Source organism: Anas acuta, chromosome 5, assembly GCF_963932015.1.
Source record: "Anas acuta chromosome 5, bAnaAcu1.1, whole genome shotgun sequence".
NCBI classification, from domain to species: Eukaryota; Metazoa; Chordata; class Aves; order Anseriformes; family Anatidae; genus Anas; species Anas acuta.
This window is the reverse complement of record NC_088983.1, coordinates 53,561,661-53,583,556: the sequence shown is the minus strand read 5'-3', so window position 1 is coordinate 53,583,556 and position 21,896 is coordinate 53,561,661. Positions and strand designations below refer to the sequence as shown.

At 47.1% G+C, this 21,896-nt stretch overlaps 1 protein-coding gene across 4 annotated transcripts in view; it reads left to right on the top strand.

Moving 5' to 3' along the window:
* NR1H3 (nuclear receptor subfamily 1 group H member 3) overlaps nt 1-21,896 on the top strand; it is a 29,846-nt gene continuing 7,950 nt past the window's right edge. Inside the window, exons 1-3 of one of the 4 annotated variants that reach the window (XM_068684844.1) lie at nt 1-143; nt 16,664-16,911; nt 19,844-20,110. In XM_068684844.1, the coding sequence (XP_068540945.1) occupies nt 16,794-16,911; nt 19,844-20,110 (385 nt within the window). In that variant the 5' untranslated portion in view covers nt 1-143; nt 16,664-16,793. Of the gene's footprint in view, nt 144-293; nt 417-1,142; nt 1,281-13,050; nt 13,180-16,663; nt 16,912-19,843; nt 20,111-21,896 lie in introns of those variants that run through there. The other 3 variants (XM_068684847.1, XM_068684845.1, XM_068684846.1) reach the window with 3 other exon arrangements.

Genomic DNA, 21,896 nt, shown 5'->3' with positions numbered 1-21,896 from the left:
CCCGCCCGGCGCTGCCTCCGCCTCCCCCCAGCACTGCGCGCGCGCGGCCTGCCCGGGGCCCGGCTGAGGCGGCGCCCGGCCGGGCCGGTGGCGGCCCTGAGGCGGCGGGCAGGGCCCTGCGCCCCTCACAGCGGCCGCGTGAGGTAAGGGGGCGACCGCGGTGCCCTAATCGCGCTGAGGGGGGCTCTCCCAGCCGCCAGCCTTCCGGAGCTGTGCGGGTGATGAATTATTTGTGGTATAAAGGGGCTGTGTCCGCGCCCGCTGCGCGCAGCGGCCAAGGTTCAGCTGGGCGGAACGGTTTGTTTAATCCGCTTCTGCCTGGATGTGTCACGAACCCGAGGATATTTCGTCTTGCTTGGAAAAGGGGCGCCTTGCTGGGTGTTTTTCTAGCCTTCCTGCCCAGCTCGGGAGGCGCGGTAAGAAGTTATGCGCGGGTGAGGAGCGGGTGTTGTTCGCAGCAGGCACCCACCTCCTTGGTTGTGGTATTTTTGTTATTTTTTTTTTTCTATTGGTTTTGCTTTTCTTTTCTGATTTGAGAAAGCTGGCAGGAAATCGGTGATGAAGCAGAGCTTCGAGCGCCGCTGGGGCCGGAGCAGGCGTCAGGCAGAAGCTGAGGTCAGAGCTGTGATGTAAAGGCAGTGCCGGGCGAGCTGGCTTTGCCCCCAGCCTCTGACTGGTAATTTGCACGCCGGGCCAGCTCTCCCAGCTCCAACACATACAGAAAGAAAAGGATTGCTCACAGCCTCAATTACCAGTCACCGCACGCTGCCCCGTACCGCGCTGGGGAGCGATCCGGCCCCGTTTACAGAAGGGGCTGCTCGTCCTTGAGCGAGGTCTCCGAGGTCTCGCCCGCCCTGAGCCGTCGGCCACACGAGCGCGTGGCGTGGCTGCAAGCCACTGCCTTGCCTTCAGCTCGGAGCCACGCGTGTGGAACTGACTTCGGTTCAGCTGTTTGCTGGCACAAACCCCAGCTTTCATTTCGCTCCCGCAGCACTCAGGGTGGATTTCGCACCGGGGGCTTGCTCTGGTGGGCACTGAGAGCAAGCTTCCCAGAGTGGGCGGCTGCTGGGTGGAGTGGGGCGAGGCGGGGCGAGACACGCGTGGCGTGGGCGGCCGGGTCGGAGCGGCAGGCCAGCAGCACCGGTAACTTTCCTCCCGGGGCTGGGGAGGCGCTGGAAGGTGCTGGAAGGAAACGGGGCCCCGGCAGCACAGGAAGGAGCCACTCACCCGCTGGGATCACGGAGCAGAGGGGGCTCTGCTTTGGGACAGCGCTGGAAAAGGTTTCCCCCCTCTGAGCGGATGGGGCAGGCGGTGGGAAGGGGTCGGGTGATTGTGGCGGTCACTGTGTGCCCAGAGAGCCCTGAGCTCTGCTGGAGGTGCTGCGGGGTGCAGGATGGGGAGGTGTTTGCTTGTTTTGTGCCTGCTTGTCGTCTGTCCTTGTCTGCGCTGCTCAGCTCAGCGTTTTGCTGTCCCCTTCACCTGCCGCGTCCTGTCAGCCTGCATCGCAAGCTTTCCGGGGCGCAGGCTCATCTGCAGGGCCATCAGTTTACACAGCACCGTGAGAGGGTAACTGGGCTTCTGCTGGTGGTGATTTCTCTGTGTGTTGTTTCATTGCCACATGTTGCGCTGAGGTCCAGAGATGTGCAGCAACAGGTATTTCGTTACAGCACAACAAACCTCGGATCGCTGCTGAGAGATACTTTCCGCCACAGATTTCCCACCCCCCTGCCTTTTTTTATTTATTTTTTTTTCCCCTAAAGGCACCATTGGGCTCCTCACTGCAAGGCTTCTTCTGCGGGAGTCTCCAGCCCTGACTCACGTTCGTGACTAACCGTTTGGATCACTGTGTGTCAGCCAGTTGTGTCAGCCAGTTCCTGGCTATGACTGCAGGTTATGTTTGCAGGGAAGACAAGCCTCTGAGCTCTGCTGCTCGTCCTGAGGAACGTGGAGCATCTGCTGTTCCCCAGGTGTCCGGGAGAAGGCCGTACATGAGGGCAGGCAGAAAAAGGAAAAGCTGTTTGCTCCTTCCCCTAGCGAGTAGTGGTCTCCCCTTCTAATTAAGGGAGAGGATTTGGCTTGAGAATTCCAGCCGTGTGTTGCTGAGCTCCGCCTTCCCTCCTTTGGGCTGTGGGAAGAGGACATTGGACATGGTCCACGTTGTGCCAGGGCAAGATGGAGTTTGGCCTTGCCACACTTCTCTGCCACCACGCCTGCAACGTGCTCACCAGAAGGTTCCTCCTGCTGCAAGGCCTGAGAGCAGGCTGCCCGGCTTGCCGGCCTAATCCCTTGTCGAAATCTGGTGTGGAGCTTAGTGCTTCTTTCTCCTGTGTTTACACATGTGTGTTCTTCTTTGCAGAAGGAGGCCAGCAAAATAGCTGGGAAAATAAACCCGAGGCAGAGTGTGGAGCTGCTCAGGAGCTCGGTGGCTCCTCAAGGAACCCCGCAGCTGTTTGTGTAGTGAAGAACAGCAGAAGTACTGTAGCAGGGCCTAGTTATATATAAATTGCCTAATCCGAAAAAAGCAAAAACTAACAAACAGGAAACTTTATCACTGATTTGTTGCATCCTGGCCGTGTGCCTTGGGTTACCCTTGTCGCTGGGGAGCAGTTACTGCTGCGCAAGTGCGGCTTGCTGCCTCATCCCCATCTCACACCTGTAGGAAGAGTGGCGTTTCCAGCACTGCTATCTCTGTTCAGAGAAGTTTTTCAGGAAGGGTGCTTTATCTAGGAATAGCCCTTAGGACTCTCAGAGCGCTCATTCTTTGGTAGAGAGAAGGATGAATGCTCTGCTGTCTTTAAACGTGCGATCCGGTCTTTAGAAGTGGGGATGGTCTCAGGCCACAAAAGTTGTATCTTTTGTAATTGGATCTGGTATGTGAGCATCTGGCTATCAGCAAGGACTTTTTTCAAAATGTCAGGCTTTGATTTTAAGGCCTTTAGCTGTCGCTGTTTTCCAGAAGTCATGTTCCCGGGGAAGAATATAGAATATAAGGTGCCTTGTCTTGAACGTGTTGAAGGGCGATCCTGCTTGCTGCTCTGGAAGCAGCTGCTGTGAAAGTCTGGTTGCCACAGGTCTGTGAGTCTTTGTATATCGAATAGGAAAACTTGTCAGGTTGATGGAACCCCCCCAGCAGTAAGACCTGCAGATCTGACAATCTTAGAGCAAAGCAACTGTTTCAGAATTGAGGTGAAACTTAACATGTGCGGATATTTTGTTTCACTGGGGAAAATTGCTCTGCTGCAGAGTGTTACCCTGTGTTCCTCGCTGCATGATAATTCAGGAAGGCAGAATCGCATCCTCTTTGCTGTGGAAACCGTCTCCGTGGGAAGGAGCCTCATCTTGGGAGGGAATTCAGGGGAGTGCTTCCTGCAGTCAGGCACAGTTCTGCATCTAGGCCACAAACAGGTTCAACTTGGTCATGCTTCTGCTTCTGCTCGTATGCAAGTACAACGTTTGACCCAGCGTTTCCACTGCGGTTACGGCAGCTGGCAAGCTGTGTTGGAACGAGCTTTGGTTTGACTGATGGGTATGATATTGTTAAATTAGATGAGGCTTTACGTGTTCTGGCATTCGTTTCTCTGTTAAAAGTTCTAGCCCCCCTGTGTGGTGGTGGCCATCTGTGACTTGCTGCTTAAGACAAAATATCTTTTTTCTCCAATTTTTGGAGCACGGACGAACTCCTCGCTAGTGTCCTCGCTAACAAGGAGCCATCCTGGGAGCCAGCATGGCTTGCGGTTTTAGACCTGGAGATCTCAAAACCAGATTTCCTGTAAGGTAAAATCACTCGTTTTATGGAGTGTCCAAAAGAAAATGTTAAGGTGATAGCAGCCTCATTTCGTAACGTGAGTTGAAATCTACGCTGCCAAGCTTTTAAGTGTCTTATCTGGGGAGGGCAAAGGCTAATTCAGGTAGTGCACATAGGAGGGCAGAGTGAAAACCTGTCCTTTGTGTTTAAGGGAAGGGGGGAGGGAAATACGTGTTTATTAGTGTGAAGTTGATGGTGAAATGGAGAGAACGATGTTAGAGAATTAGAAATATAATTCTTGTTTTGATCAGACCAAAGCCATTGTCTGTAGGATTAAGCGGGAGAACTGGGATGGGAGGATTGAAGGGCTTTCAAAGCCGTGCTGCAGAGCCAAGCTGAATTATACCTCTCTGGGATGTAAATAAAAGATGTTCGGTGAGTATTGCACTGGTTGCTAAAGCAGATGACTGACAAGAGAGTAGGTGTTCCCTGGCATATTAGGTTCTGTAGTTTATTCAAAGGTTTAGAAATATAAATATAGGTAAATAAACTTGTACAATTTCTTGAAATGAATGGGGCAGAGGAGTGGCATCCATTCCCTCTCTGGGGAGAGGGGCCCTCTTGGCCAGCTGTGAAACAAAGCTGAGTGGTTTAAAGCCAGGCTTCCAACTTGCTGCTTTTAAATCTCAGTGGGTGATTTAAGTTATTCACGTAAGCCTGGTTTTGCATTTGGTGTTTTCCTAAAAGGAAGGTACCTTCTAATTGGCGAAGCTAATTTATTAATATTTCTTGCTAAGCAGGATGATAGTGTATACATGCATCCGCGTTATGCTATTATATCACAGTAAATGTTTATGTTAGAAAATAGTCACTTGGTTTTACTGGATGAGTAATTCCTTTCCTTATGACTTGTGCAAAACTGCATTTGAATAAAAAGGTCAAATTAGAAACATGCAAAACTAAATATTTTATAACTAGACTATAATCAAGGGCTCGATACTGAAGAGAAAATATGCTTGCTGGAGTGTGTTGTTGTTGAAACTGTTTTAGTGTAACAAGGCAGTGTTATCTGTACTCAGCAAAACAGACTGGTTGTTTTTGGTCATTGTGTCCTTCCAGATCTTAGAATGAGCATAACTCATCCTCCCTTGTGTTGTTTTTATTCAGAGATTAGAAGAGAGAAAACATCTCCCCCCTCTTTTATGCTTCCCTCCCCCAGCGTTCAGTGAACTGAACTAATTTAATAATCAAATTGATGAAACTAATCTTTCTGTCTTTTTTCCATCGGTACTTCAGTGGACTCTGGTTCCGTGGCCTTAAGAACTTCTTCAAGTTTAGGAATCACGTTCTTTAAGTATTCCACTGCAACCGTGTGCTCTCTCTGCTTGGAGAGCATTCCTGCTTTTGTTGTAATGATTGTTTTAGGCTTTAGCATAATTTCTCATTCTCTTAGAAAATAAATTTACTGAGTGTAAGCTTGGACAAATGCGTGTAAATTGCTACTTAAACAGAAATGTTTGGAATTTAAGCAGTCTATTTAGGGCCCTTATGAAACGAGGGCAAAGAGGTAGGCTTCTGAAACAACTCCGTAGTGTGTCTCGGTTGCCAGGGCCATGCATGCAGAAATGTGCCAGTCCCAAAAGGACTCCACATGCTATGGCAGTGACTTTTCCTGGACGTTGTTCCATTGTCACGCTGTCAGATAACGCACATGTAGTGGCTCCTTGAGCACCCACGGGGAATGTTTGCGGGCACTTGATGCTGTGCTACAAGAACGTTTGAGCCTTGCCCTGGTGGCTCTTGCCTTGACTTGCATCCACACATGGAGCCCTCGCCAGCGTGCTGCAGCTTGCAGGAGTGCTGCCACCGAGGCAGGGCAGCTCGCCCAGCTGCATGCTCAGGAAGCTGAAGGAGAATTTGTCGTCCTGCCTCCCGGTATCGACTTGGCCATTCTGCTCTTCTGCTCATCGACTGCTTCCCCCTTCCTCTGTGGGAGAGGAACAGTTTTCTGGTTTCGGTGGAAGGGCAAGGAAGAAATGTGACAGATGGCTTCTGTGTTTGCAGTTGGTGAGGGACACGTTCCTGGGCATCAGCAGGTGTGGGCAGGAAGCCCTAGGGCTGTGATTCAAGGTCTGTATAGCGCATGGGCAGGCGAAGTTGCGCTGGTGAAAGGTGTTGGATTCCTTTAGTGAGGGAAGAGGGAACACGAGTTGTGAGGAGTCTTTTCAAATATAACATACAGATGAGCTTAGATCATGCAGTGTAGCTCCTGTTATCTAAGCGTGTCTGAGAAGAAGGGGATTAACTTGCTGGGTTACGTGGGACTGAAGAAAAATTTTCCCTTGGTCTGTAGACAGCTGCCAAGTTGCTATTTGTTTTTCTTCAAGTAGCACAGGTGTGGTGAATGCAGAAACCTCTTCCTGAAGAAAACATGATTTTTCTCTCTATTACCAGCACTATTCTCCTATCATGCTTCTTCTAACAGCAGTTTGGGCATGAAGAGGTAAAACCAAGGAGAGCCTGGAGACTTTGTCCTGCCTCGCTTCGGTATCAACTCCAACTGGTACTGCCTGATACTTGCTCTGGGTGGTGCCTTCTGCAGTGTCCCAGAATCAGCGGCCATCCCCACCCTCCTCCCTTGGTGCAAGGAGCAGAAGAAGAAATCCAGCCACCTGCTGGCTCAGCCCCGCTGCCTGCTCGTACACGTGCTCACGTTTTCCAGAACTGAACTTGGCTCTGCAGCTATTCCTGACCGGCTGGGTGGTAGGAGCTCGCTGACCTGTGCAATGTTTGCTTGCTTGCTTCATACAGCCCCTGCCAGGGCATTAAGCTGGGCAGAACCGCTGGCTTGTGTTTTTTTTCCCGTGGGTTGCTTGTGAATTCTGCCGTTGGCTTCCTCCTCCTCCTCCTCCTCCTCCTTGCAACATTGCGCAGGAGCTGGGAACGGAGTGGGCTCCGTGCAGTATGTTCCTTATGACAAACCCTGACAATCTCATGGTTACGTTCTGCTTTTTTTCAACCTGTTTGGGGCTGTAAAAAAGCATCGGGCTGTTAGCACCTCGGCCCTTTTGTGCTTTGTTAGGGTTTTCTGGATGGAGATCACCTGCAGGACCAGGGACTGCTGTGCCGGCCGGTGGGTGTGCCGCCCGCGCGGCCATTTCACTGGCTGCTGTTTGAGTCCCGGACTCTGTCCGGCTCTGGACTGTTTTCCAGCTGAGCATTTGTGGTGATGTCAGGCCGTGTGAGAAGGGAACATGACTTGGCAGGACAAAGTCTGCAGAAAGTTCAGCTCCACATTTGGCCAAGAGCCTCGGAGGGAATGAGATCCACACACACACACACACATTCTGCCGCTCAGGCTGTCACACGCCCTCTCACATGCTCCCTTCCTGTCACACGGATCCTCTTTCTCTCATTTTCAGGCCTTTAACCCTTCCCTTGTAGCTTTCACTCTCTAGATTTATTTAAAAAGGAAAATAATTCCCTCCCTTATCCTGCTGATGTTGTACCTTGGAAGTGTTCAGCAGAAATGACCCCCAGAGCAAAAATAGCCCGTGCAGACCAGGGCCTGGAATAGTAAAGTCAAAAGCAGGGCAAGTTTGCCTTATGACAGAGCCCATAATGGTCTTTTCTTCTGACCTGCACCCTGCTGTGATGCCAGTCTTTACTGTGTTTCTTGGCACTACTTCTCCTCTCTCTCCCTGTTCGGCTGCAGTCTTCTTGCTGATGTAGGTTTGGGTGCGTAGATCTGCTGTGGGGTGGGAGGCCCTGCCTCTCCTCTCTCCTTTTTTCAAAAGCAGTGGTAGCAAAACTTGCCAAAACGCATCACAGGTAATGGATGAGTGGGGAATAAGCCAACACGTGGAACGGTCAAGCTTTCTTTGAAGCAATTTAGACCCGGTCCCAGGATCTATTTTATATGGGTATTTCTGTAGTGCTGTCGTTTCTTCCTGCCCTCTGCGCTACATCTAGGGATGAGATTTCTATGAATGGGAAACGCCGCTTTTCCCCTACTGCCCTTAAGGGAATCTTAATGATTTTCCTGCCTGTTTTGCAATCCAGTACTGTATTTCTGTTTTGCCTGTGAGCGATAGTATTTGTTTTGATAGATGCTTTTAGGTGGGATGGTGCTTGGATACTAAGTGCTCTACAGATACTCCATAAAAAGGCTGTTTCCCAGAAACACTCCTGTTCCGGTTACGGCGGTGTGCAGCGTGCTGATGGAAGTGCTCTTGGGGTGGGAGGAAAGGAGGAAATCAGAACGATGAACAAACAACTGCGCCATTAACAGCCCGCTCCTTTATTCTCTTCTTCCCTCTCTTGCCTCATGTTCTTTTATTCCGTATCTGCTAGAGGATGGAGAGCAGTGTCAAAGAGAGTGTGGGCTGGGTAAGAGCCTGCGAGCTGAGTGCTTTTAAGTTTTCTTTCAGGCTTTGCTGTGATTCATCTTACAGCTTTGGGAACTTCTCCTTCGTCATCTTGTCTTGCTGGTAAAACATTGCTGCTGTTTCTTACTGCTGTTATCTGTTCTAGCAGCAGTTCAGTGCTGACAGCGGACTGGGCCATGTTCCTGCTCAGAGCACTTTGGGATGCTGATGTTGAAGAGATGGACTGAGACGAGCTTGCGAGCTGAGCAGGTTTCCCTTTAATGCTGCTAGCTGCTAAAGGCATTTGGTTAGAATAGGCATGGGCAGTCAGATGTTATTCCCTGACCTCATAGGGTTTTGCGGAGATTAAATTATTTTTTAAGGAAACAACCAGGTAAGCAGTATGTTCTGTTATTATTTATCATTATTGCTTTCTGCATGCAGAAAAAGGCCAACTTCTCTAGGCATAATTTCTTTGATCCTCTTACTGGCTGGGGACTGGGTTTAGTCCTTTTCCCTGACGTCCTTTATCAGGTTGTTACTTTAGGTAGTCATCCTTGTTGTTTGTTCTTGTGTTGTTTTATTTCTTAGTTCTGATCTCTCTCCAGTTTGGAGACAGCATTGGGATAACATCCCAAATCCCTCAGACTTGTGTTCCCTGTAGCAGAGGTCTAACCTCTGTGGGGCTGGGGGTCGTAAAGGAGGAACATAGACTCCAAGGTAGAGCTTTGTTCTGCTCTCTGCAATATGGTGCCAATGCAGTGCTCCACACTGGCTGGAGAGACAGGTTTCTTTCACTCTTATTTTTTTCACTTCAGTGCAAGCCCCATTTAAGAAAACAAACAAAAAAAATACGATCAGGCTTTTTGAACCTAGCTAGTTGTTGCCATTACCTCTGATCTAGATGACGCTGGGTATTTCCTGTCTTTTTTTGGGCCATGTTCTCTGACAAGGCTGAGGAAACTACGTCTTGAAGCTGTTACTTGAAAACATTAAAGAGTGGCTGGCTGTTAGGTTTTGGGGAGCTATTGCAGAACAAGGTACTGGCGGCTGTATAAAGCTGGAGAGAGAATTCAGAGACAGCAGACGCTCCGGTTGTGTTTTCTGTGCTGCCATGCAGTGGCATTTAGAAGGGAACTGAGGTGAGATCTGTTCTCATTTCCAGCCTTCAGTAGGATGTGATGAACTGTTGTTGCACGTGGGATGCGTAAGAGCAGGTCAGCAGCAGAAATAGCGAGCTGCAAACAGCTCAGCGTTGGTTTCCCACAGCAGGGTCTTGCTGCTTAGCAGATAATTTCATCAAAGGAAGTTTCCTAGGTTGCTTGAATACTTTCCAAGTATGATTTCATTTATTTATTGATTTTTGTCTGGTGGTGTGGGTAAAAGTACAGAAGAATTGTGCTAGCTGTTGCAGGTGTCCTAGGAAGAAAAACAAGCAAAGCAAAATTGCCACGGTGTAGATATGCTTAGGGGAAAAAAAGACTTGCTGCTAGCTTAATTTGCATGGGGAAATTGTGAGTGGCACTGGTGGAAGAACGCTGCTGCTCTTATAAAGAGAATTTCCACAGGGGGAACTTGCTGTTACTGCTGGTGCTAACAACCATTCATTCTAGAGACAGGGCTGCAGCCTGGATCCCCTCCTTGCCCTTCTTCCTGAGGAGCAGCAGGGAGCTGCCCTTTGCTCCCGTGATAGCAGGAGGGGGCAGCTGCTCGGCTTCGTGTGTTCCATCCTCCTGGGAGGAGCGCAGAGGGGATTTTTCCTGTTTGAAGCTTCTGTCAAAGCCTCAGTCGTGCTTCCTGCCATCTGAAGGTCGATGCTGATAGCAGCGTCAAACCGTCATTTGATGGTTCGAGCTGGATTTGCAGCCAGATGCTGAGGATTACTGCAGTTCAGCCCCGAACGGCAAGTTCTGCTCCTGTTCTCCCCCACAGGTGCTGCACAAGTCGGTGGCGCTCCATGTGGCAGGGCTCTGCCCGCTCCTCACGCTGGGGCACCAGTCCCCAGCTCACCTGGCTGCACAGAGCTGGGGATAAATGGCTTGTCACTTTGCCATAACCCAGTGCGTGCTCTAGTTTTTGCCATTTGGGGGATGGTTGTAGTCTAGGTTAGCCAGAAGCTTGAAAGCTGAGGTGGCGGTGACAGTAGAAAGCCTGGGAGGAGTGGAAGGGACGAGCTTTGTTACCCAGGCCTGGCTCGTGCTGTTTTCCAGAGTTCAAGGGAACTTGTGTCAATGGCCTTTAGGGGAATTTCATGTCAGCAAGGTGGACGCATCGGGCCTGATAGCACTTGTTATTCATTTCCAGGTAATTAACCAGGAAAGAGTCTGGCCTTTCTAACCAGCATCTGTTCTCTCCCTCCCTTTCTGCCTCTTACTCTCTTCCTTTGTCAGAGGGACGACTGCCTCGGTGCAAACAGGAAGAGAGGCGCGAGCTCCCTGTGCTCGGTGTGAATGAACGGCAGTAACCTCCCTTCTCCTCTCAGCTGCGGGATCAAGGGCATCTGGCTGTGGGGAGGGAGGGAGGAAGCAGAAAGGCACGGCCCACTTCAGGATCTTGCCCACCCTGAAAGCAGACACGGTGTAACTCTTTTCCCCTAGCTCCTTGTGTTGACACCGCACGCTTTGATCAGGCAGAAACCAAGAGGTGAAGACGAGGGCAAAACCCAAACCTCAGCCTTTGACAGGCAAGGAATAATGAGAGACAGGTAACGAGAGGGGAGGGAGCATCTCCTGCTGGATGCGACGTGAACGGAAGAGCTGACTTCTTGCAAAACGATTGCTGTTGGGGTGAGAAGCTCTTTTGCAGAACTTGTAAGTTCTTGGGCGTTCTTGCAGTCAGCACATTCTGTCGTCTTCTCAGGGACAGTTTGTGAAGCTCTGTTCCCAAATTGCCCTGTGTGGGAAAGAAACACATACTGTGTTGTGAAGATGCAGTGAATTTGGTTTTTGATGCAGAACAGAGCAGAAGTGCTTGGGGCTGATTCTGCTCCGAATTAGGGTATTCTGTTTGGTTGTACATTTGTGGCTTAGGACCCTAATTCACTTTTCTAACCAATTTGCAAAAGTTCACTGGAGAAAGATTTCTCTTTTGCTTCACTCCCGTTTTCTTTTTTTCCCTGAGGTGGGTGGAACTGGCTTCCAATTTCTGCTGCTGCAGTCGTTTGCTTATAGAGGCACATTCTGTACGGCAGGAGCATCTAAGTCACGTAGGATACAGATTGATAAATGTCCGCAGAAATATTTGCATTGTTGTAATAAAAAGTCTGATTTTGGAAGGAAAATTAGCAAGTCTGCCCTCCAGTCTTGGAGAGCTAAAAACAGCGTTAGGAGGTTTGCCTGTAAGAGCCCGACTGTCCCTTCCTTGTCAAGCCTATGAGGAATAGGTGGAATCCATCTTTCAGAATAATCCCTCCCGTCCTGCTGTACACCATCATTAGACCTTCCTGCTTCTCTTCCCTGTACTCTTTCGACCAAGTGACACACAGGAATATTTTAGTCTGTCTGGTTGTTAGTCACTTTGGCTGTTGTCCTCTGAATACTGCCACGGCATCCATAGCTGAGCAGGTTAGGAGACATCTCGCTGTGTGCTGAGACCAGACGAAAGCCGGGGGTGGAGGCACAGCCCAGAGGAAGGCTTCACCATGAGAGCTGGGTGCTGCAGCGAGAACTCAAGCTAACTCAGGGATGCACCACTTCAAAGGGAGACAAATGCTGTAAGCAGAGCTCACGTCACAAGTCAGCAAAGTCACGGGTAGTAAGGAAGCTGGTCAGCAGCAGGAGTCGGAGCCAAGGTAAGAGGATGGGGGCTCTCAGAGCCAGAGAGGCAGAGGTGGGAATAAGACTGTATCATTGGGGACAGGAGACCTAAGTGGAGCAGGCTGCATGCTTAGGAGTGGCTGGTAGGACCAGAGGTGGCAGCAGCACATAAGGTTCACAGGCAAGTGCCACGCACTTGGGCAACTTGGGCTCTTACAGCTTGGGCCCAGCTAGTTTCTTTTTCCTCAGAGTCACAGTACAGTTCTTATTTGTAAACATAATGTTCAGAACTACTCCTTATGCTATCCTGTTGCACTGCTTTGCACGCCTCGCATTTTCGTGTTTTCTCCCTCAACGTGACAGATTTGCATAGATTTCTTTTTCTGCTCTGAAAGGTACAAGTGGCTCTTTCCACTTTTTACAAAGCGAAACCTGTTATATACGTACTTCTGACCCTCCTATGGACCTCTTAGTTGTGTCGGTACTTCTTGAGAAATGCGATGTTGCAGAAGAATGAGCTAGGATGTTTCTTCTTTTGTTTCTCTGGGCCAACTGCAAGGTACTGCCATGTTCTTTGGGGAATTCTGTGAAAATCCTATCCCTCCTCTGGTGTGGCAGCCAGAGAAAGAGCGTTAGGTTAGTCCTCATGAAAGAATTGGAACAGCAGTGTCTCCTGGGGGGCTTTGTTCCCTGCTAGTCCTGTAGGGTCCGTGAAATGTCAGTCCGACCATGTTTATTTTTTTCCCTCAGCCATTTATATCTGCAGCCAACTTTTGGTACCAAAGATAGCACCAGTGGTGTACACACTGTGCATTTAGATTTCAGCAGAGACTGTTAAGCATTGTTTTGACCCAGCTCACAGAGGTAGTTCCAGAATGGGTGCCAGCACTCCTATTGCATGTCAGAATGCATTTAGAAGCCCAAATGCCAAATTATATCCCTGTTTTAAGTACCTGTGAAGGATAAACCTTCCTATCAGACACAGTAGTTCACCAACAACCTGCTTTTTTAGGCCCCCTCCAAAAAAACCCAGTCCTGTTACCACGCAGGTGTGTGACACATGAGCACAGTCATGTTAACACAAGAATATAAATGCAAGGTCTCTTCTGCTGATGCTGACGTGCTGCAGAGAGCGCACTTGTGATTCATTTTGGAACTGAAACCTAACCATTTATTTTTTTCTTGGCAGAAGGCTGTAGGATTTTGTAACTTACCAGGACTCTGACCAGTAACTCTTCTTTTGAAAGATACCAGAGGCTTGCGCAAACTTCCTAAAAAGCTACCGTTTCATTGGAGCTTCCAGTGCTTGGAAGTAAAAGCCTTGTTGTGCTATTCCTCCCATTATTCCTGTGCTCCACAGTACAGGTTCTCTGGAGATGCACTTGCATCTGGTCTGCTTCCTGGCTCTTAGACTTCTCCCAGAAAGCACCAGACAAGAAATGCCAAGGAGAGGACAGACGTTTTTAGCAGGAGTTGCAATAACTGCACCTGGCTCACTTGGTTTCTTTACCCATGTGCTGTGCTGCCCAGAGCCTTTACCTTTTATCCTTTATTTACCCTCTATGACAATGGGACAGAAATTAGGCATATTCTGCAGCTTTGTGGCTGTTGATGACAGGCCAGGTCAAAGACCTCCAGAAGAGTGCATAAATGCTTTAGCTGGGCTTGGAAGAAGACTTTCAGCTGAGCGTATGGGTTGAGACAAGGCTGTTGCTGGAGGAAGTAATGAAGGTTTCTGGCAGTTAACATGAAGTGCAAGAGCCAGGGCTGCCACCTCTGGTCTTTGTTACAGAATTTTCTGTTGCAGGAGCACTGATGTTGAAACCACCAGTCTCAGAGATGTTCAGTTGTCTCAGAAAAGGAAGAGAGAGGGAAGAAATGGAGTAGGGAGAACCTGGTGGTGACACATTTCGGAGGTGTTTAGTGTCTTGTTTGAGATGTGAGTGGCAAGGGCTGGTAGAGAATTGTTTCCACCAGCCTTTCATCTGTATGGGCTTCCTCGCTGGAGTATGTTCACTAGGTTTCTCTGCCCTGGATGCTATGTTAGAGAGAAGTGATTGCCCCATCTTCTGTCACTTGGCCAGTCCTGGCTTCTAAAACTAACAAAGCTGAGACAGACGGTGGGAGGCAGCACAGCAGATGATGTCAGGAAGACTCTGTTCCCTTTTGCAATTAGAGCTTGCATTACCCTTCTTTATCTCAAGTTGAAGTGGTGGTGCAAATTGGGAGATACGAACCTCTAATAACGTGGCTGTTAGTACAGAACTCAAGGGTTTTAGTCATTTGGGAACTATTCTTGTATATTTCTACGAAAACTGACTTGCTGGCCTAATCATACAGCCTCTCATATATATGTGTGCCTGTCTGGAAAATGCTGATTTAGTTTTCTTTACCTAGCCCCACCAGCGTGCTGCTGTTTGCAGTTCGGTCAGTTTTCCACAGCCTGTTACTGCAGCTACAAAACTAAAAAATGCTGTCTCGTAGGAGAGGCTTCTCATCTGCCCTGCTCCTGTCTGGCCTGTTCCGCTGGGGGAGGGCTAGGGAAGCTGGTGCAGGAGGTAGGAGCATGTGGGCTGGTTTCGCAGCACGAAGATAGTGGCTGATAGGCCTTGCCCCTTGCCGTGTCCTGGGTGTGCACGCAGCTTTATACTCCCCTCCCTGGTGCTAACTGCAGACTAGTCAGACATTGCCAGGAAGTCTGCAGTCTTGTGGTTGTGTGTTTTTAGAAACTCCCCTTTGGGCTCCAGATGTCCTGCTGACAGCAAGTTTCACTCCTGCAATGTCAATCGTGGATGAGAGTTTCAGAATCCCATCAGGATGCGCCCTCCTCTTTTTACTTTCTGGGATACATCACAGCTTATGGCCGGGATGCAGCAGGACCTGAGCTCAGTCACTCAATGCCTCAGCTGGAGGATCAAACTTTTGCTTCAAAAAGCACTGCAGTGCTGCTGGTAGTGATTCATTCTCCACAATAATTACCGTTTGAATGAATCTTTTGCGTGGTTTAAAGGAATGTGGAGATGCATCTAGGCAGTACACTTAGCTCACTGTTTCGTGCCCAAACGTGCCCAGAGACATCTGGTAATATGCATCAATGAGAAGCTTACACAGGACTCAGAGTACAAGGCACATTTGGGTTTGTTTCATTGAAGTTCCTCTCTCCAAGTGGTGCTCTGTGCCTCTCCATGAGGCTGCAGTATTTACTGTGGAGTTTTTTTTTTAAAGTTGATTGTGATGGCCACTCTGTTCCTTTGAAAACTGTGAGACTTCTTGAATTGTTGGCAAATCAGATCTGTTATGTAGCAGTTTCCCACATTAGGATTTTTACTTTTCCTATGGCTTCGAATCTCGTATTTGCTGCCACTGCGTTCATCATAGATGGTGTGTTTTGCCAGTGATTCAGGGCTGCGTGCACCAAAGGGAAGAGAGCTTTGAATTCCTTATACGGTCTGAGTCTGTGTTTATAAAGGTCACATAAATTAATACGTCCTGTGGTTTTTTAGACCTGCATTCATTATCTGCCGGAGTGTAATGGGACATGGCAGGAGTCCAGCAGGCTTGACAGTATGACTGGATTTATACTTGATGACTGTTGCTCTCGGAGTCCTGGGAGGGGGTGGTTTGTGGGACTATTGCTTTTGTCTTTGTCTTTGGCATTCTGAGAGAAGCTTCGTGGTCTGGTCCAAATATGCAGGAGGGAAGAAGGGACTGGGGACAGCAGTCCTCTGCCTTTTCCCAGTCCGCAGTGCAGTGTGTGAAGCATGCCCCTGGCTACCTGATGCGTTCGTATTTGGGCTGCTGCCCAGCCTTCTGTCACCTCCTCTCTTTTAGAGAGTCACAGTCCTCTGGTCCCAAACTCAACTGGTCAAGTTAAAGTGGTACAGGCCTTTAACACAGTTGCTTTTTAGATCAGTTAATCCCTTTAGCTTGCATTGATAAATCACTGAATTGAGATCAACTGATCTAAATGCATGCTTAGTCAGATTAGGCGTGTTTACACTAGCAGTTTACATCAGTTTCACTAAGTCTGTGCAGTCAAACTGGTAAGGCTTTTTCTGTGCAGGTGTAGCGCTTTTGGGAAAAATAGTGATTGGATTCACTTTCCAGGTTCTGGTTCTGTAGCGTGGAGTTAGTACTGGATCCTCAGAAGGTTGGTGCTGAGTCTGTTTCCTGAGGGTGGCATAAGGGTTGTTTCCCTTAGGTGTGGTGCTGGCTATTCAGTTCTTTTTGTAGATCCAGGAAGGATTTGTAATCCTCATATTTGATGCATCATTGATCTTTGGCATAGCCTTTGGCTGTTGCTAGTAATAGGGAAATTAGTCTTTGCTAAATCGTTGCGTCAAAATTATCTTTTACAATTTTCTTTGTGTTCTGCAGTGCGTGACACAAAATCCAGCACAACTGGCAGTAACGAGTCATTTGTTACTGGAAGCTTCAGCAAAGGCCACCCGTTGTAAAGTCTGGAATTTCCCTTTCACACACTTGGGAGGGGTCAGTGCTCAATTCCCCTGGTGGTGGTAGCAGTAATGGAGATGTGTCCTGCTTTGATAAATATTCTGGCAATAAACAGACAATTTTGTGTCTGAGTGCGCTAATCCTTGTACCTTTACCACAGTTTGTTAAAATGTTGTGTTTCAAGGGAATAAACACTGATAAAACAAAGTTAATTGTCCCTTTTTAATAAATAAGGAAACAAAATCTCAATCTTGCTTGTGATGCAGTTTGTAATAGCTTTGGGGAGTTAACAGCCTCAGTAGTTGAACTCTTGCCTCTTTTGCATCTGTTTTTCTTCACAGGTACTTCCTTTCTGACTTGCAGTAGCAGAAAGAAACCGAAGACATTGAAGGAAGACGCCTGCTGCCTCTTGCTCTGCAGTAACCATGCTGCAGCAATGAGACTATAGCGAGCCCTTCCTGTGTGGCCTCCATGGGTCCCACTCAACTCAGCACACAAGATCATGGGAAGAGGGTGGCAAGTGTATTTGAGATGGAGGAGGAAGGGCTTTCACTCTTCTCTGGCTCAGAGAACCCCCCTGAGCATGCAGGTATGGGAAAATTCTTATTCAATCCACACAAGCTAAATGAATTCCGTTCTTTGAGCTGCAAAAAGAATTAACACTTAACAAAATTTTAGGGTGATTACTGCTACGCTTGAGGCACCCAGTGTCTAAGACTAGAATCCTTTACAGGTAGTTGAAGATGAACAGGTTTATACAGCTGATAAACGTGTTGAATGCTTTGCTTATTTGACCTCCTGGAGGCAAGGTCCGTGGCAGTAAAATGGAGTTCTTTTTGTTTGCCTTATCAAAAGCTGCTGAACAACAAAGCTTTACTGTATGTGACAGTCCCACAAGGGTTAGTGATGCAATGAAGTACTAGGTTCTTGCAGATTCATATAACAGGAGAGTAGAGTTTTCCTCTACACATTTTTTTTCTCCTGCATGTGTGTATTCACAGTAATGAGACATAATAGGCCATGATGTTTTGAAGCTACACGGCATAAAAAAAGACAGGCACCAGAATTAAACAGAGTAATCTGCCACAAGGAACGGAAGTTAAATGTCTCAGGAAAGAGAACTGAAGTTTTGCAGTTATAATTGTCACTGACACACAGAATCCTATACCTTCAAACTGTACGAAGACAGAGTGGAACATGCCTGCGTAGGTAACTGGAAGAAAAACAAAACCTTTTTGAGGTTTCCAGTGTCATATCAGCAACTTAACGAAGGTCTGGCAAATAAATGTAGTCAGTTGTTAAACAGTGAAGCAATGGCCAATCCCTAGTACAAAGAGAAGATGTCGTCTGAATGTTGAACTAGGACTCATCAGTAAAGTAGAAACAAAGAGAATAGTTGAAAGGGAAAGGAGTACTAATTTGGACAAACTCCCAATAAAACCCTTAAAATAGAATGGAGGACTGAAAAATATGAAATTTGATAAATGCCGTACAAAGGTTGCAAGAAAAAACATCACAAAATGTGAGAAAAATGATAAAATTACAGTTCTCCTTCTTTAGTACATACATAATGAGAGCCCAAGGTACCAGAGGGGGGTTTAAGCTTAATACATCTTTGATTATGCAAAATGGCAATAATAAGCTGTATAACTAAAATGGCTAGTGTTAAAACTGGAAAATAGTTTCTTCAGATGGAAGAATAAGCATATTTGTCTCAATAAAACAATCGTAAGGATGGTTATCAGGCCTTTTTGTAGCTCCTTAAAGACAGTGAAGGAATCCAGTATGCACTGAACAGGTGCAACTTGTGGAAGTCATTGGCTTACTCTGCTGTCTGTCAGAAACGTGAATGGGATTCGAGGCTTCTGCAAAGTTATCACACCGGTTAATGCATATGTATTAAGGGACTAAGTAATATGAGATAAATAATAGGCATTGCACAACTTCTTTGTAACTGATCGTGTAAAGAGAAGTACAGTAAATCAAGAGAGGTGAATATCAGAGACTTAACCTTTCTGTTGACATTTTCCTGCTGTCCAGTCTGCAATGAGATGTGCAGGCCAAGATGAATGACCTCTAGACCTTAGTAAAGTCAATGGGATTGAAAATCAACACCAAGATACTTAAGACTGAAAACCAATATGGAGTGAAGAACACTAATAATAATTGCTGAGACTGATCTAAAACTTCCTAGCTGTTTACTATTTGGGGTACCTGAGCAGAATAGTAACCAAAGCTGAGAATAAAGAGAGAAGTATTAAAACCATAAATATGAAAATGAACCATGCTGTTGTAAGCTTGGTGCTGATCAGGAAATGCAGCAGCGTTGTCCTGCAAACCAAACCCTATAAATTGACTGCAGTATAAAGGCTTTCCAGGCATATCTAAACATATCTGGAGACTTATCAAGACTGTGCTGTTTGTGATCTTTATGAACATCTGTCATGGAAAGATCTATAATATCTGACAGAAGAATTATACGCACTGAGCTGTGCAGGAAGACGTGCCAGATGTCAACGTGGCTAGAATTATTGGAATGAAAACAGAGATGGCTAATAGGGAGGGAATACGCAAATAACCTCAGCAAACATTTGAGTAGAATGCTTAAGAGAGACAGTGTGCTCTTAAGTGAGACAGTCTTAAATATGTTTTCACAATGTACAGTTGGTGACAAGATTCAGATCCCTAAGAATGATGTAGGAAGAACAGGGAGCTGCTGCACAAGACCATCTAAAATGCAAGACAGTAGCGAAGGCCCAGTGTTTCAAATGGCGTAACCACGTTTAGTAAATGAAATATCAATGTGGAAATGCGTTAGTTGTAGGAGTCAGGAGGAGGTGTCTTGAAAAAGAAATTATGGCTGTGGGGTTCCAAAGGTTCCCAGAGCTCATGCAGTGCTCGTCTGCTCCTTGCCCCTAACTCCATGAAGCTGGCGTTTTCTATCTTGAAGGTTTCCCCAGGTGTTCTAGTTATGGGGATTGTCTACTCAGTCTGTTTTGTTTGTAGTGCCACAGTTTAGGTACTGTTTCTCTGTGACTGTTTGACTGCTGAACCATTTTACTTTACCTTTGTGTATGAGTATGGCAGAGAATAGAAGTTAGAACACTGAAGGTGAATTTTAAAAAAAGAAAAAAATATATTTTCTGTGCAATCTTGGATTTCCACTCAGATTTTTTGTCACAATTTCTTACGTGGCTTAGTGTCATTCCGCTGATGGGAAGTGCAGAAGAATGTCTGACCTGAACAAGTTTTCTCTCTGCCTGTTTTTAAGTGGATCAAATGCAAAGCCAAATCTGCTTATACATGTAGCATGAAACTGTTTGGATTATGTCAGTATTTGACTTGTTTTAGAAGATATACTTGCCCAGAAGGAAAGGCTGTGGAATGGAGGACTTGATCTTTTCATCCATATATTTGGGAGATAGTGGGTTTGAATGAGAGTATCAGTAACTGTGAGGAATGGGACAGTCAGTTGCAAATGCCATGTGTGATTTTTTTTTTCTTGATGCTGTTCTTGATAGAAAATCCCCCCTTGAAGCGGAAGAAGGGCCCAGCCCCAAAGATGCTGGGAAATGAAGTGTGCAGCGTGTGTGGCGACAAGGCCTCGGGCTTCCACTACAACGTGCTGAGCTGCGAAGGCTGCAAGGGCTTCTTCCGCCGCAGCGTCATCAAGGGTGCCCAGTACGTCTGCAAGAACGGCGGCAAGTGTGAGATGGACATGTACATGCGCCGCAAGTGCCAGGAGTGCCGGCTGCGCAAGTGCCAGGAGGCGGGCATGCGGGAGCAGTGTGAGTGCACCCAGGGGTGCTGCTGGGCACACCGTGGTGCTGTGGGAGTGGGCTGGGGGCCAACGGGTGGTGTAATAAGGAGACGGCGTGAGTGCTGGGGGGTTGCTTGGCATGCTGGATTGTATTTGGGAAGTCACTGAGGGCTTAGCTGGCATTTCGTGGAGAGTTGTCTGTTGGTGATGTGCTGATGAGCGCCACTTTATTTCCTGAACACACTGTTTTGTAAGAATTCATGGAGAATGGCATCAGGGGAAAGACTCGCAACTAAGATTTACACATTCTTCAGTATGTTGTCGCCTGCCACAGTAAACTTGGGCTTCTGTCTGGCTCATGGTCTGCACTGCGAGGTTTGTCACTGTGCTCTTTGAATGCCAGAAGGCGTTTTCCCTATGCGCCTTGTGACAGAAGTCAAGGGCAGCACCACAGTGCTGCAGCTGTGTTTGTGCAGACCCAGCCTTGTTGAGGCCATTAGTGAGCTCAGTTATTTTTCTCACAGGAGTCATAAGGCTGCTATTTTCTGAATATTCAAGAGTATTCCTGCTTGCATATCAGGAACAGCAATCCTCTGCCATGACACCTAGGTTTCATCCTTCTCTTCTGGCCAAGACTGGCTAAATGGACGCTCAGTTAATACTAATTCTGTGTGAAGTCTCTTTTTCTGCCATCCAGTACTCAGAGCAGTGAGGAACACAGAGTATTTCAGAAACATCTTCAAAATACACTTGTGCAAAAAGAATAAGCCGCGTTAACTTGCAGCAAGGAAATGTGCTTTCATTTTTTTCAAGCTGAAACACAGCACATCTAACATGTAATCTGTATCTTTGCTGCAGTGGTTTGCATCAGCTCTATATATACTGACTTTGCACCATTTCCCCTCGCTCCTGAGAGCTACAAAACAGATGTATTTGAAAAGTTATGTAGTGAGGCTGTCTGTCCACTGTGTTACTCTTTGGTTGCAGGTAGATATTAGAGAGCCTCTACGTGTTTTGGTGTTTACTTGTTGTCTTATGGTGAGGACAGAGGATATGCTTCAGCTCAGAGAAATTATGCCAAGAGGAACCTTTGGGTTGCTATTATCAACTGCTTGGCAATTCTTGTCAACACGAATCCTCACTGGAAATTTGCCTTGCTAATCTTGACAAAAACGGAGTGTTTTTTTTTCCAACTGTTTCACTTGGAAGGTCATTTCAGAACTTCCCTCTAATTGATGGAAACATTCTTCTAATTCTCAGACTGAAGCTATTCACAGACAATTTATCTTTCTTGTAACAGTGTGCACCATGAGGTTAAATATCATCTTCATAGAAAACTGAGTAACTCAGATAATTTTGAATTTAGCATGGTGTACGAGCTTTAACATAGGCAGTTTTAAGGGTTCTCCAATATTTACTAATGTGTAACTTGGATGTAAATTCTTATGCATCTGAGACCTAAGATTGCAATTGCCTGAATCAATGACTTCCCTTTTCAAACTCATACTGTGACTGGCATTCTCCAATCTTACAGGTCACCTTTCATATGGCTATTGGATATATAATACCTTTGCCGTTAGAATTCTGGTTTGCATGTGTGTGCGTACATATGCACCCTTGCTGTTGGAAGTTTGGGATAAAGGTTCATTCTCAGCTTGAATATTGTATGTTCTTCGGCTTTCCCTCCAATCCTGTGTGTTGTGCCCCTCAGAACACACTTTCACAATAGCTGTCTACTTCTTGCCTTCATGTTTAACGCAATTCTTCTGAGAAGTGCAAGTGTATACTTGTTCTGCTTTGGAAACTGCCTTCTT